The 14,750-nt window shown below is 39.6% G+C and overlaps 2 protein-coding genes across 4 annotated transcripts; both read left to right on the forward strand.

Moving 5' to 3' along the window:
* The first annotated feature begins 26 nt into the window (after window positions 1–26).
* Window positions 27–7,768, forward strand: LOC133530071 (hypodermin-A-like). Of its 3 annotated transcripts, none has more exons than XM_061867891.1 (9): window positions 27–43; window positions 922–960; window positions 1,077–1,227; window positions 1,433–1,510; window positions 2,429–2,573; window positions 3,224–3,334; window positions 5,631–5,792; window positions 6,918–7,043; window positions 7,641–7,768. In XM_061867891.1, exons 2-9 carry the CDS (start codon window positions 927–929, stop codon window positions 7,752–7,754), a joined length of 921 nt encoding a protein of 306 aa, XP_061723875.1. In that variant the 5' UTR covers window positions 27–43; window positions 922–926; the 3' UTR covers window positions 7,755–7,768. The 3 variants fall into 3 exon arrangements, with proteins under 3 accessions (XP_061723875.1, XP_061723873.1, XP_061723872.1); XM_061867889.1 differs by lacking the exon at window positions 27–43 and adding an exon at window positions 54–144; XM_061867888.1 differs by lacking the exon at window positions 27–43 and having other exon boundaries at window positions 725–960.
* Window positions 7,769–9,956: 2,188 nt separating this feature from the next.
* On the forward strand, window positions 9,957–14,531 carry LOC133529936 (facilitated trehalose transporter Tret1-like). Its single transcript, XM_061867720.1, has 8 exons — window positions 9,957–10,255; window positions 10,772–11,001; window positions 11,500–11,677; window positions 11,873–12,018; window positions 12,360–12,492; window positions 12,863–13,077; window positions 13,794–13,982; window positions 14,255–14,531. The coding sequence occupies exons 1-8, from the start codon at window positions 10,180–10,182 to the stop codon at window positions 14,471–14,473; spliced, it is 1,386 nt and encodes a 461-aa protein (XP_061723704.1). The 5' UTR covers window positions 9,957–10,179; the 3' UTR covers window positions 14,474–14,531.
* Window positions 14,532–14,750: the final 219 nt, after the last annotated feature.

Here is a 14,750-nt window from a genome sequence, read left to right on the forward strand (position 1 = left end):
CACGGCTACCAAAGATGTTAAGATAACTAAAGAACTTACCTCTGTAGGTTTAGATAACATAACCTTATGTTTGCGAACAATACGGCTGCGGCCTACCTGAAATACTGTACCTGCGTATTGTTATGAACAGCAAATTTGAATATGGTCATTATTTTCGTCATCTAACATTTTCGTTACGGTTTTGGCTCCATCAAATCTGCTCCGCTATAAATAGGATTCCGTAAACTAAATAGGATATCCGCTCTTAATTTTTATCCTTTATTTGCGAGTCTCTTCTGCAATATGCAAAGTTATCAGGCGGGCCTTACTGACGGCTCAAGCTAAAACTGTCCGGGTCCGGCCCGAGGCGCCCGACACTTCGTTTCCTATAGAAATCATCACGAAAATGAAGTGTGGGACGTCTCGGCCCGGACACGAACCGTTCTAGCCTGAGTCATCCTTAAAGGATTAGTTTGCTGAGTAGATAGGTACCTACAGCAATTCTTGTGACAACCTCGGCGTTTATCTGATGCCCTTGCAAGAAAAGATATTCCTATAGTAAGCTACAAAAGTTAGATTGTTGTTTTCGAGAGACTGATTTGGGTCAAACTCAAAACAAACTCAACTTACTTAATACGTTTGATATTATTGCACGATAAGCAATGTTTATTATTTATCCAATGCATTGCACCATTGTTTCCACTTTTCTTTCCTAAACAAAGCACTCATTGCTTATGAACATTTTGTTACTAAACAGTCGAAAAGAAACCACATCGTTTTACAGTTTACTACAGTGCGGTTACTCAAAATGCTAAAAATTTTACTGTTTCTAGTGATTGTTGTTGTTTTTGCTGTTGTCATATTTTTATAGGATGTTAAAAAGCTCGCAATATTCTCAATATCAATTTAATATGTTACGTAGATTTTTAAATTATTTTGTAGGTTTAATGGTTATTATAAGTTACGGGGATATTGAATGTGGTAAGTCTTCTTGATTCTATTTGAGTTCGGAAATTCACAGATGACGTGGCTGTTACATATTGCAATTCATCATGTTTTATGGTAGCTCTGCCGTAAACACAAAGGTATAATTCCAGGAACGATTCTAACAAAAGTACAACCGTCCGAGCAGGAGTGCGAGTTCCCGCCGAAGTTCGAAGAAGACCTCACGCATTTGCGGCGCAAGCGACTGACCACAGAGAATGGGCTCGTGTGCTTGGAGGACTACCCGTACACCGTGTCTGTCAGGTAATGTCTGCCATAGGTACCTACGTGATCCAGCTAGAAGCAAGACGTCTTAATTCAATAGTCTTAAGTAGATGGTCATCAGTCACTTCGACCATTTACCACTGAGAAATTCTGCAACAAGTTTAGTGTAGGAAATCCTTGCTTAAGATTATAAGGCATTCGTAGCCCGATGTTGACAAGTAATACAATGATGTCATTTTTCCAGATTACACAGTAAACACTGGTGTGGCGGTGCTCTGGTCGGCAAAGAGTGGGTGTTGACGGCAGCACAGTGCTTTGACTAGTAAGTACGCTATACCTACAGATATCATTACTGTTTCTTTAGTGACGTAAGGTGAACACTGATTATGGTCTCTATGACCGACTTTAACATACGTACTAAAAAAAACCCGATTTTTTTAGTGCTCATCAAAGGACGCGAACTTCGTACAGTCCAGTTCATATAATATATAATTTTCTTTACCTTAATCCATTGCAATAAGGTAAAATTGTGTATAATATTTATGAACTCGACTATACCATCCCGTATTCCTTCTTTACACGTTCGTGTCAGACATCAACTGTTAATACGTTTTTCGCAAAAAAATTCATGTTTAGTACAAGCTTTTATCGCTGACTGTACTTTTCTTACCATAAGCAACTAATACTCATAGAGACAATTCTATAAACCCCAATCATAAGTTGCGTTGTTTCATCACAGATTTCCCATGGCCACCTCCTGTCTCCATCATCAGATCAGCTCGATGCTACCCACCATTATATTGCATTGTCACTTAGGTACATATGTATGCAAATTCAGCTCAATCAGAAATCGGGAAGTGGGTGAAATTTAGCTTCCAAAATTTGACCCACACTAACTAACAAACTTCCATACTTACAGGGCAAGTTAAATAAAAGCTTGTCAAATTCATTCGCGAACCCACTCGCACTCTGCGTTCGCGAATCCGACTGTCCCTTATGTGCGTGGAAATTTTCACATAATTTACTAAACTTTGCACATATGTCAGCGGCCCGGCGGTATTCCCATCTGTCCCCGCCGGACACTGATGGAAATAGGCGCTACATACAAATCATTCCCATCTGTGCCTGCCTCTTGTATGGCGGTGTTCACGTGGGGCTAAGTGGGCCCCAGTTCTTACTCCGTCTTTGAGCAATATAGGTACTTATAACATGTGTAAGTAATTTAATATGGTCTCCCTAGTGTTACCAAGGACGAGGTGTCAGTCCGTACTGGATCTGTGTTCCGAGATTTTGGCGGCAAAATATTCGCGGTCACCGAGATCACCAGGCACCCAGAGTACAGGATAGACCAGTACTACCCTGAGCATAACTTAGCCCTGATCAAGGTATGAAACTAATGTCAATTGCATTAATTCATGTTTATCTTACAGTAATATTCAACACTATTCCTACTAGGTATACTAGAGGGCCTACCGCAAACCTAGTTCGACATGTTGCCTCTCTGTCACACTTACCTATACGTACGAATTCACAAGTGCGACAGGCAACAAGTCGAACGTGGTTCGCGGTAGGCCCTCTGGTACCATTCAAGACTGGATCATATATTTTCTGCAGTGCAGTGAATCTCACAGTCAGCTTGCTTGTACTCAGTGAAAAAATTCAATAAATTCATCTCTGGGTGTAATGTCAGGAGTATTACTTTCACGTGGCTTTTTAAAATTAAGTTTGCTGAAAAAGAGTACATATCGCCCGCTATTGCTATCTGAATAAATAGTGAGGTCTCAATTTGGATTGGACTTATCTATGCACATATCTGATTATGTGACAGTGTTCTTAGGTTACAGCTTGGTTGGTGGATTGGTAGGTCACCCAATAAAGTTCTACTCGTAATTTACCTTTCTTCCACCTACCCAAAAGTTAACATTTATGGAAACTTTTCTAGAACAACCAGAAATGAAGCTTTGTCTTATCTTTCGGGAACGTGAGACAACTTTTCATGCGAATTATGTATGATTCATTTATGTGTTTTTTGCAGCTAAACATGCAGGTGACACTGGGTAACCGTGTGCAGCCTGTGGCGCTGGCTGCGCCTTCTGCAGAAGTGCCTCCCAATTACGGACATGTTGTCGTTACGGGATACGGTTCTGTGAGTACTAACTGTAAATAATAATAAATATAAATATATATTATAGGACATTATTACACGTAAGCACAATAAGGCTTGTGTTAAGGGTACTTAGACAACGATATATATAATAAACAAATATTTATAAATACTTAATTACATAGAAAACACCCATGACTCAGGCACAAATATCAGTGCTCATCGCATGGCACTTTCATGTAAGAATCCGCGAGTAATAGGCCCAACTTATTACGAACGTCTACCCGCCGAATTAAGAACTGAAATATCTGACGAAGCATTTGAACGTCAATTGAGGAATTTTTTATTGGAAAACCCATTATATTCAGTGGATGAATACATGGAATTAAAATTATAATAACTGTTTAACATTATAGTTTATGTAAAATTGATTTAAGATGACATTTGTTCTAGAATATTATTATTACTGCTCTTAGTTTTAATGACGATCATTATGTGATATCTACTAAATATTTAGTTTGACATGTATTCCATTATTTCTTTTTAGTTTTCCTGTTTCTTTTGTTTCGTAGTTTTTAATTTGACGGTAATTTCGAATTTGTTTTTTTATTTTTTGATAATTATTATTGACGTTTTATAATTATATGTTTGCATGCCAAATCATTGACGATCATAATGTAAATTCATATAGATTAACATAAGAATAATTTATACTGTAATTTATCGTTATGAAAATAAATTAATCTAATCTAATCTAATCTAATCATCACACAAATAAGTAAATGCCCTTACCAGGATTTGAACCCGGGACCATCGGCTTCATAAGCAGGGTCACCACCCAATAGGCCAGACCGGTCGTCAAACTGTAGATTACTAATCGTGTCATTCACGACTCGTATTATCATGTCATTAAAAGTTAGATTTGATAAATCTGCGCTCCTACTACAAAAAACTATACTCCATCTATGACTGTAGCAAATATGCCTGGACGACACTTCTGAAGGTGGCGCTTCAGAAGTGTCGTCCACATACGGGCATATTGTCGTCATGGGATATGGTTCCGTGCATACTGCTCTATCTCTGACTGTAGCAAACATGCCAGTGGCACTGGCTACGCCATCTTCAGAAGTGTAAACTTAAATCCAAAATGTTATGGATATGTTGTACAAATTCTATTCTGAAAATTAACTCCCCATTCCATAAATAACGATATTTTTACCTAAATTGTTAATAACCCTGAAAAAATATTACCTACTGCAGTTTATACTTAGCCGTGTTTTTTTTAATTCGCATGTATTTTACTTTCCTCGTATTCAAAATGAAAAGTAGAGTGTTTAACTCGAATGAAAAGCACCATTTCAGTTAAAACTACCTCGACAGGAATGGGTGCCTTTCATCCCTTGGTTAACAATCTACTATTTTTGCTTTATGTATATCGTTTAGTCAAAACTAGTTTTCACCAAAGCACTTTGCGAAAACTAGTTTTGACTAACAAATCCCAGTTAAAAATACAGGATGGCCTAAAAAGACATTGCTATTTTTTTTGCTGTGGCATATTTTTACAATATTTGGTTTGCGTAATGAATGCTAAAGGAAAACATGTTTAAACATTTAAGTGGAGTTTTTTCATTTCAGATTAGTTAATAAATAATAATAAAATATCGTAAACTGAAAGAAAATATATGTAGTACCGACTGTCATACTGTGAAAGAGGTTTTCAAACAAGCGAATAGTATGATCAATAGGCGCGTGTACACATTTGTCTATATATGTCTTTTATTGCATAGGTACCTATTATTTAACCTATTTTCTATTATGTTCCACAATTTTTCCCTGCCAAAGTGGTTTCATCATCATCATCATCATATTAGCCTTTTATCGCCCACTGCTGAGCATAGGCCTCTCTTCCAGTACGCCACTTGTCCCGATCCTGTGCTAATCGCATCCAGAAGTGTCCCGCAATTTTCAGAATGTCGTCCACCCAACGAGCCAACGGACGCCAGGGGCTTCTTTCATCCGAAAGCGGCCACCATTCCGTTAACATTTTAGTCCACCTGCCATCACTCTGCCTAGCAGAGTGATGGCAGGTGGACTAAAGTGGTTTAAGCTACCCTTAGCACTTGTGCGGGAATGAGCACTTTCCGTGCCAATTTCGAAAGTATGTACCATATGTACCAAGTGTGGCCATATGTACTGTAAAACTTTGTAAGATACACGTGCGAATAGGTAATTCGCAACTCGTGTCGATTTAAAACACCCGGTCGTGTTTTAAGATATGGCCACTAGTTGCGAATTTCCCACTTTCCGCACGTGTATCGTAAATAACTATTTCTGCCAGATATCCGGTCAAATCCGCGAAGGCCAGAACCAGGAGCTCAGAAGAATGATAGTACAAGACGTGCCCCGCGCGTCGTGCCGCCTGCTCTACGGGAACGGGTACCGGCTGCAGTCCGACCACATGTGTCTGCAGAGCACGGTCAAAGGCATCGCTTTGTGTGCTGTAAGTTACTAGAAGGAAAACTAGAGTCCGTCTAAGTTTGAACCGACTTGAACTGAAGAAAGTGAGGTAATTTCATCATAATCGTCATTTTCATAGAAATTTTGAAGATATTTTCCACACTTAATTACTATGCTGAGTTAACTTGATCCGACTCTATTTTCTGTGATTCCTCATGAAAAATTAGTAGGTAGTTCTAAAGCCGATTGTAATAATTGCTGCTCCATTATTTTTTGACCAATTAAGGATGATTCATAGTCCGAAATACGACACTCTATAAAATCATCACACGTCATAGAAAACTAAGTATCGGAAGCGTTGGCCTGAACCCGGACAGTTTTAGCGTGAGTCATCGTTAGGTCGTAAAGTCGAGAGGGGACTCCCTCTGGTCGCATAACAAATTTTGTTATATTTTTAATTGTCATAACACTTTATGCATAAAATTGTAAGTCATAAAAATCTTTAGTCAAAATTATTCTTGAGCATAAGTAAGTTTTTGTCATAAATGAGTTATTGTCATAATTTTCATACTCATAAATTCAATTCGCTTAAAATTTTAGGTTAGGTCTGTTAGGTATGCACAAAAAATATATGACAACTGCCATGTATGTCATCAAATATTACGGCTAAAAATGTATGACACAATATAATATGACTTTTCATTTGTATGCGCAATGATGATTATGACATAAGTTGTTATGCGTATCAAAGATATGACTTTAACTTTTATGCAACCCAATATGGACCCCCGAAACTGTCATATCAGCATACCATATACTTGGGCACTTGTCAAACTACCGACTGTTCAGTCGTGGCATCCCCATCACTAACAAATGACATGTTAAAGTAGGTACGTCACGATTGCCCGAATGCACCATTAATGATGGCGCATTTGGGCAATGTGGACACAACTTTGGCTGCTCCATCGTTCATAAATAACATCTGTTATTTATGAACGATCCAACAGCCATAAAAAACAGTTTTATTTGAAATTTATTCTAAGACAATACGTTTCCTAATGTGATGCGTTAGTGAGGCAGTGAGCCAGGTGGTAACCATGTTCCTTTCAGTTACTTTCTCAGATCAATTTGATTCCTTAACAGTTTCTTCGCCTTGGTATGTCCCCAGGGTGACACGGGCGACCCAGCTGTGCACTTCAGCGGCGCCTCCAAAGGCGGTACTCTATACGGCATCGCGCTCTTCTCTGGGACCGAGGAGTGCACCTACAAGTCCAAGCCTGGAGTTTACGCTAAGGTCAGTTTAAATTACAGAGCTCAACTACTGGTCTCAAGTACGAGTGTCGCCAAAAACCTAGAGTAAAAAAAAATGCTTAAAGAAACACTACAACCAATTTCATATTCTTCAACTATTGCAGATGTTTGGTGCAGCGTCGTTTAGGATCAGTTTAAAGTTTCGGGGAGGTTAATTGCAACGCCTGCGATGATTGTAAAGTCCTATACCAGAGCGGCATCTCCTGCCATAGCAATCATAAATATGATGAGAATCCGGAGGAGGTCTGGTTATGCGAAGTATTTTCTGCGTTAGATTCTCCCAGCACTAGTTCTTTGTCATGTTACTCTACACCCACTTTGAGATCACGACGCCACTCTGGTCTCATCTCAAAAGATACTAAAGTAGGTCAGGTCCCTCTTGCAGCAGTCCTTAAATCTATCCTTAAAGCGTCCAACCGGCCTCCTGGTCTTTGCTATTTGTCCCAACATGACTTGGCGTGGGAGATATTCTTCCATCATCGTTTTATATCAACTGAAACGTAACTGCAAATTCCGTTCTAGGATGCGAGTCCCGGTAATTACAAACAAGTACAAAGTCTAAAACCTTGATTTCTTGCAGATATCTCACAGCCGCGTGTGGCTGGACTCGATCCTGAAGGCAATCCCCATCAATTCTGTACCCGCAGACAGTGCCGACAGCAGTGATAATGACGTCATGCAAGAGAGCGAATAAACTCAATTTCAAAATATTCTGTGCATTTATTTTTTCCTTTATCAATCATTGGTCTAGGAATATGAAGTTTGCAAGCAAGTGATAAGTTTCTGCGCTAGGGCATGTTACTTTCCAAGTACCTACAATCTCGGACGATCGATATTCGAAATATCATTGACTTATATACTTCTGATTAAAATTTTGCTACTCAAATCCCTCGGCTATACCACTAGCTACTCGTATTTTATACACAATTGAAAATAAAATGTAAATTCGACATGTTTTCGTGATTTTTACAAGCTTTTTATTAACTTGTAATGTACCTATGTATGCACGGATCAAATCTTGCAAGCTAAATTTGGCCCACTTCCTGGTTTCCCATGTAGCTGAAAATTTACATACATATGTAAGTCGGGTGACAATACAATATTATGGTACCATCGAGCTGATCTGATGATGGAGACAGGAGGTGGCCATAGGAACTCGGTGATAAAACAACGCAACCTAATTGTGTTTGGGGTTTCTAGAATCGTTTCGATGAGTATAGTTGCCTGTGGAAAGAAAAGTACAGTCAGCGATAAAAGCTTGTACCAAAAATGAAATTTTTGACAGAGACTTATTTCTATCGAGACAACTTTAAACTTAGACCGTTTTGCTTATATGCCCTCGGAAATATACGAGTAGATAGTCTAGTTTCCGAGTGATTTTTTTCACGGCATTTGCCCGTGATTTTTTTGAACGTGTAAAAATTCAATATAAAAACTGCAATATTGCGTTAGCCGCCCTCTTAAAACCTGTAGTTTCGATTCTTTGGAGTTATGATTTTATGAATGAATAATTATTTATTCCCACTGGCAATAGTATTTTATGCAACAGTTGTATAAGAAGGGTCAAAAAAGGCGAGTGGCGTGAGTTACACATTGTAAAGGAATACGCCACGAGAATTTTTTGACCTACTTATACAACGTTGCATACAATATTTTTCCTACGAGTCAACAAAAATAAATCTTAATTTAGGTAAACCAATTACAGCAAAAGTATATAGCCAAGACGCGCGAGCATACCTTGTTACGCGCCCGGCCCGCACCGGGCCGCGGCCGGCCGGTCGGCGACACCTCCTCGTAACTCATGAGGCCCTGGTACTTGCTACTTGCTAAATTAATTTTTTGGACAGTTTTTTCTCAATTTTGGCCACCGTAGCCTACGGAGACTAACAAGCAACGCTAAGCGGTCTTCGTAGTCTATGGGTGTTGCTATATTACGGGTGTCACATGCGTGTTTCTGACTTATGAAGTAATTATTTTTACTATGCAACCAAATGAATATTTTGTAAGTTGGCAGCAATGCACTTAGTTTAAAACTGTATTCGTTTTGGTTTTGTTAGGTTGGTAGCCATTAATCGTAGTAACGTTATAGCTTATAAAAGCACAAGAGCTTTTATGAGGAATAGACAATATAGACTTTTCTTGAAATCTTTTATGTATGTTCTTATATTCGTGTTAATGAATGCATAAATGACAGATAACAGTAGAGGAGTAGGAAAAAGATTTTGTAATCCTATTCCGACACTCGTGTTTTCTATGACGGGTGATCGGTGATCACGTGATGCTTTCTATAGAAAACGAAGTGTCGGACGCCCAGCCCGGCCCCGGGCCGGTCTAACGAGAAGTCATCCTTAAGTGGCTAACACTGGATGGTGCAAGTGGCCCTGGCCCATACATAGTTAACTGTAGCATTTAGAATCATTTATTTTCATCACACTTGATCGAAAAAGATCTTATTTTATGCAGGTGTGTTGAAGGACAAAGGCCTATTTCGTCCCCGATGCCTTATCTGCCAGGAAATTACAAAATGGCGGACGAATCTTTGATATGTCACCGTATTTAAGAATTATTTCGCTTAAAATTTAGTTTTCTCTTCGATTTAAGAATATTGCAAACTCGAGTCTTTAATTCCCTCTAGCTTGCGGCTGTCGGGAATTACCATCACCCTCGTATCCAAAATTTCACTACCCCCCTCGTTGCACAATGTACTATTATATATTGTGCATTACAGGTAATGAATACAGATGTTTTAAACAATTTTTGTTCTGTGTAACATGTCTTGCGACGTACAATAATTATAGTTACCTAGCGCATGCAATATTATAAGAAATATTTTGCATAAAATTAAATTTCTAGTGAATAGACGCTAGGTATTTATGGGACATCCTATACAAAACATTATCTCATTACTCTCGTCTTTATAGAGCTTCTGCAAATAGGTAATCAGTCTGCGTTTCTAAATATATCAATGTTTCCACTGTGTTACATCAGAAAACAAGCTGCTTATTGTATTCTTACGTATCATAATATACCTTTCAATATTACCTTTAGACTTTTAGTTAAGTAACACAGATTGAGTTCGTTGTCAGTGATTTTTAGATATTTTATATAATTTTAAAGAAATGGATATGGAAAAGAAAATAGAAAACGAAAAGAGGAAAGGACACACTTATATGCAATGGATTTCTGGTGTCGTTGGTAAATAGTTGTTTGCTGTTTAGTCATGAAGAGTAGAATCGATTATAAATGTATATTATCCAGGCATAAGGTTGCTTTTTCATCAGTGAGTGCGAGGAGGTGTAGCGAGAGATGTATTTGTGAACGGCTGTGGCTTAGTAGTGCTGCTTACGAAGCATGAGATCCTGGTTTCTGGTAAGGACATAACCAATAGAATATTGAATTGTCCACTAGAGCTGCGCTGAGCGAGGATAGACTAATGAAGTTATTCTATTGGTTCATAATAAACACATCCCTGGCTACGCATCCTTGCACAACTCTGGTAAAAACGCAGCCTTAATGTAGGTTCTTTTAGAAGCTACCTATTGATTATTAATATTCAGTTATATATTCGATTTATTATTGTTTTTATAAAAAAAACCTGGAACTACTTCTATCAGAGATTCAACACTCCTCTTTCCTTCTTTCTTCTTTCGAACAGGATTTGCACTAAATAATAAATAACAGTTAAGTGTTTCACATCAAGAGTTCTTCCAGCAAACTCGACTCTCTTCACTTACGGGCTGCAGGCGGGCTGGCTGTCACCCTCCGCCAAGGTCCTGCAGTCCTGGTCCTCACCGACAGGCGCTCCGCTGTCGGACTCCATGCTAGGCTGGGTCGCCAGCCTCATGCCCATAACTGCCGCCTTCACTGTTCCGCTCTTTGCCTTCCTCGCGGACAGGATTGGAAGAAAAAAAAGCATATTGCTCATGGCTGTGCCGCAATTCGTAAGTACTGCTTGTTTTAAAGGGCCCCATTTATCTTTGTTTACTTAGCGTATGACTACGCTGCAAATTATATAAGACGAGTGTTGTCGTACCAGTACCTTAATAAAATCCTGTTTACGTCAGTTTCATGAGAAATTGAGGCACGAATTCCACCAGTATCGCTTATGAACGGTATATTTAATATTTTTAAGAACACCAGAAAGCGAGTTTTGGTTCCATAATTTTTTAGCCAAGCCATCGACATCAGGCCGAATAAATGCTTAAGTATTAGCAGTTTTAGGAGTATTACAAGAGTTCACGAGTGAATCTCTGGTGGATTAATCCAACAAATACAGTCAAAAGATTCTGTCACTTGTAGAGGATAATGATATTGAAAAGCAACATTTCATAGAATATAGTAGACGAAATCAAAACTGTTTTGTTCACTGATAGAAACCATAAATCTCCGCCCTTTTGATCTGTATTGAAATGAGTTTAACTCATTCCTTTTCATTTCAGGGATGCTGGCTTCTGAAACTGTTTGCCACAAACTTGACATACTTAATCATAGCTAGGATATGCTATGGGCTTGCCGCTGCCGGCTGCTTCAGTGCTGTGCCCATGTACAATAAGGAGATCGCTCAAGATAACATTAGAGGTCGCATGGGTTCTATGCTGATCTTCTTTCTCAATCTAGGTAACGACAGTATCTTGACAGTTTGTTTTGGCTTTTCATCTTCATTTTCCAGTGTCCTTACATAACGTTTATTGATTTATTGGCTCTAAGATTAACGTCGCAGATTTTCAGCAAAGCTCATGTAGCTCGAAGAATGTTAAGTAGGTACAAATGATATTAACTTAACTTTATACACAACTTCTTATTGCTTTCCAGGAATATTGACGATGTATGCGTTAGGAGCTTACCTGGACTACTACACGGTGCTGTATGTTGTGACCGGGATACCAGTCCTCACGTTATTTTTTATGCTGAAGTGTCCAGAGTCTCCTGGGTACCTGGTTAAGATTGGCCGTTTCGATGTAAGTTATGTGCTAGTCTTCTGACGGAAGTATTATTCTTTTTTCTTCGTTGGTACTCCGAGATGCCCACACTATAACTTCAAACAATACCTAATTCGACGTAGCTATCGCTCACAAAACGTAATGTACTACCTCTCACGTACCTACACTCCCATTACCTATCATAATAAGTATAACATTGCAAAGTGATGTATAAAGTACCTTCATGACCATGCATTAAGCTCATATGCGTAGCTAACTAGCAACTCTATGTCACCTCGCTTCATCTCGTTCAGTAGAACCAGACACGATATGTTGTAAAGGTGCACATGTAAGGATGCGGATTTGTGAAATACTTACAGGAGGCAGCCGAAAACTTATCATGCCTCAGAGGGCTACCCGTTCACGATCCATCCCTGCAAAGTGAACTCGAATGCATGAGGAAGCAGGACGAATATTACAAGACCCTTCCTAACCTATCGTTGGTAGTTATTTGTAAGTACCTACATTTTTGGAGCGTTTTAACCGCTACTTTCGTAAACACATTTCTAACGACTTGACTGTAAATTTTAATCATATCTCCGGTTATTAAGTAGAGGTCCTTTACTTCTACCAGAAAACTGAAAATTCCATCCTATATCTACTATCACTTCTACAAAATTTTGTCTATGAAAGTAATTCGAGAGAAACTCCTGCATTTTTCTAGTTATTGCTTCAATGCTGTATAGTAGGTCACTTGTGGACATCTGACATGTCCATGTGAAGGCCAGTTTTCTCCATAAGCTTCTGTTCCTTGACCCTCTTCTGAGGGCCGGTCTTGTGCCTTCAACTGGGTCACTATACACCCTTTATCAACTATTTCCAGTAAAAGACAAAGCATGGCGTAAGGCCTACCTGATCTCCGCGCTCGTGATTGCCGTACAGGCGTTGAGTGGAAACTTTGCTTTGGTGACCTACGGCGCCAACATCGTGTCATCTGTGGCAAATATGAACGCTGAGCTGCAGACGCTGAGCTTCCCTACCATTATGATGATGGGCTCAGTTGTGTCTGTGTGCATTATGGAACGAGTTGGAAGGAAGGTAACTCTATAGAATAAGTACCTTACTTACATTACACAGGATTTCCTTTGGATAGTGCTCTGAAGTCATGTCATGCCAAGAACGCCTGACTTTAAAATAAAGGGTGCATTAAGTAGGTATACAACCGGACACTCGAGTGGCAGTGACCAGAGGCGTCCAACACTGCGTCCACGGTAAACTAATGCAAACATACATATTTGAGTGACCTCAGTGCATATTGCTCAAATACCTCCTTAGACATTTGACGCAACACTGTACCGCTTGCCACTGAGAACGCACACTTACTTACCTTGCAGCTGACCTGTGGACGAATATGCGCCGAACATTTACGTGCAAGGTTGTTTCTCCCAAAATATAAATAGTACCGCGTGCTCACTGGCATGCAGTATATATGAGAATGAAAGGGGGTTCCGGAAACACATATTGGTGAGTAGGTACCAATATCAGGGTGCAAAGGCTAATAGAAGCAAGGGACAGGTAAGCGCCCTAACTTCTAATCCAACAGTTTATTTATAGAGTAGTTATTTTTACAGGCAGACTTCGTCTGCGAGGAAATATGATGAGGGTGATAATTAATGATGTGGCCTCAAACTATCTCCTCACCGAATTTCATCTATATCAGTTCAATGTTTTAAGCATGAAGGGGAAACAGACAGGCCGACTTACTTTCGGATTTAAAATATTAGTAGGGATAATGGATTTGTTTATTCCACCAGATAATTCTCCTGTTCTCATACGCGGTGTCAGTGCTGTCGTTAAGCAGCTTGGCAACAGTAATGCTCCTACCAAAGGAGAGCGTATCGGGCTGGTTGCCTCTGCTGGCCATCACCTTGTCTATGTTCGTGTATGCAGTAGGAGTTCTGCCCGGACCGTACATCATCATGTCGGAGATGTTTAACATCCAGGTGAGAAGTGACGGACTGTTAAGTTAACCAACAATTACATCCACACGTCCGGATCCCCTATCGAGTGACTAAGTATTGTACTCGTTTGCCCATTTGTTTCAATCAATCAATCAATTTTTCGTGTTATGGCTCCATCAAGGTGTTGATGATTCTGCCAATGACTGTGCCAGCTGCAGAAATAGTTTACCCGCCTGCAAATAAACTTCTATGCTTTGGGAACAATTATCTCTACGTACCTACAGCTGCATGACTGTGCCTTTATCCCATTTCAGATCCGAGCTAAACTTATGGGCGTGGTCACAGCCCAGGCGTGGTTCATGTGCTTCACACAGCTAGCGACCTTCGCCCCTATCACGCTGGCCCTCGGCATGCATACATACTTTTACATCTGCGCGGGGATGAACCTCCTCGGCATTGTTGTTGTTCTGGTACTCATGCCCGAGACCAGAGGTAAGAGTATTGAGGAGGTTGAAAATGAGTTGAGGAAGTGATATAGATCAAGTTTGTGTATCACTGTTTGAAATATATGTTACAATACGATTTACATAACGTCTTTTATTGTTAATTGCTATATTTTCACAAGTTCATTTATGTAGATATGGGCGGCCGATCATATGATCAGGCAAATTGAAATTCCTAAGCATATCGTGAAACGTGAAAATGTTTGTCTCGATCCCTAACTTGACGGCGAGCCATCCTATTTCTGGACAGTTTGCCCTTCAGGCATTGAAGCAACCTAACAAACCTGCCCTGCCTAATTATTGGTTT

The sequence above is a fragment of the Cydia pomonella genome, chromosome 22, assembly GCF_033807575.1.
Source record: "Cydia pomonella isolate Wapato2018A chromosome 22, ilCydPomo1, whole genome shotgun sequence".
Taxonomy (NCBI): domain Eukaryota; kingdom Metazoa; phylum Arthropoda; class Insecta; order Lepidoptera; family Tortricidae; genus Cydia; species Cydia pomonella.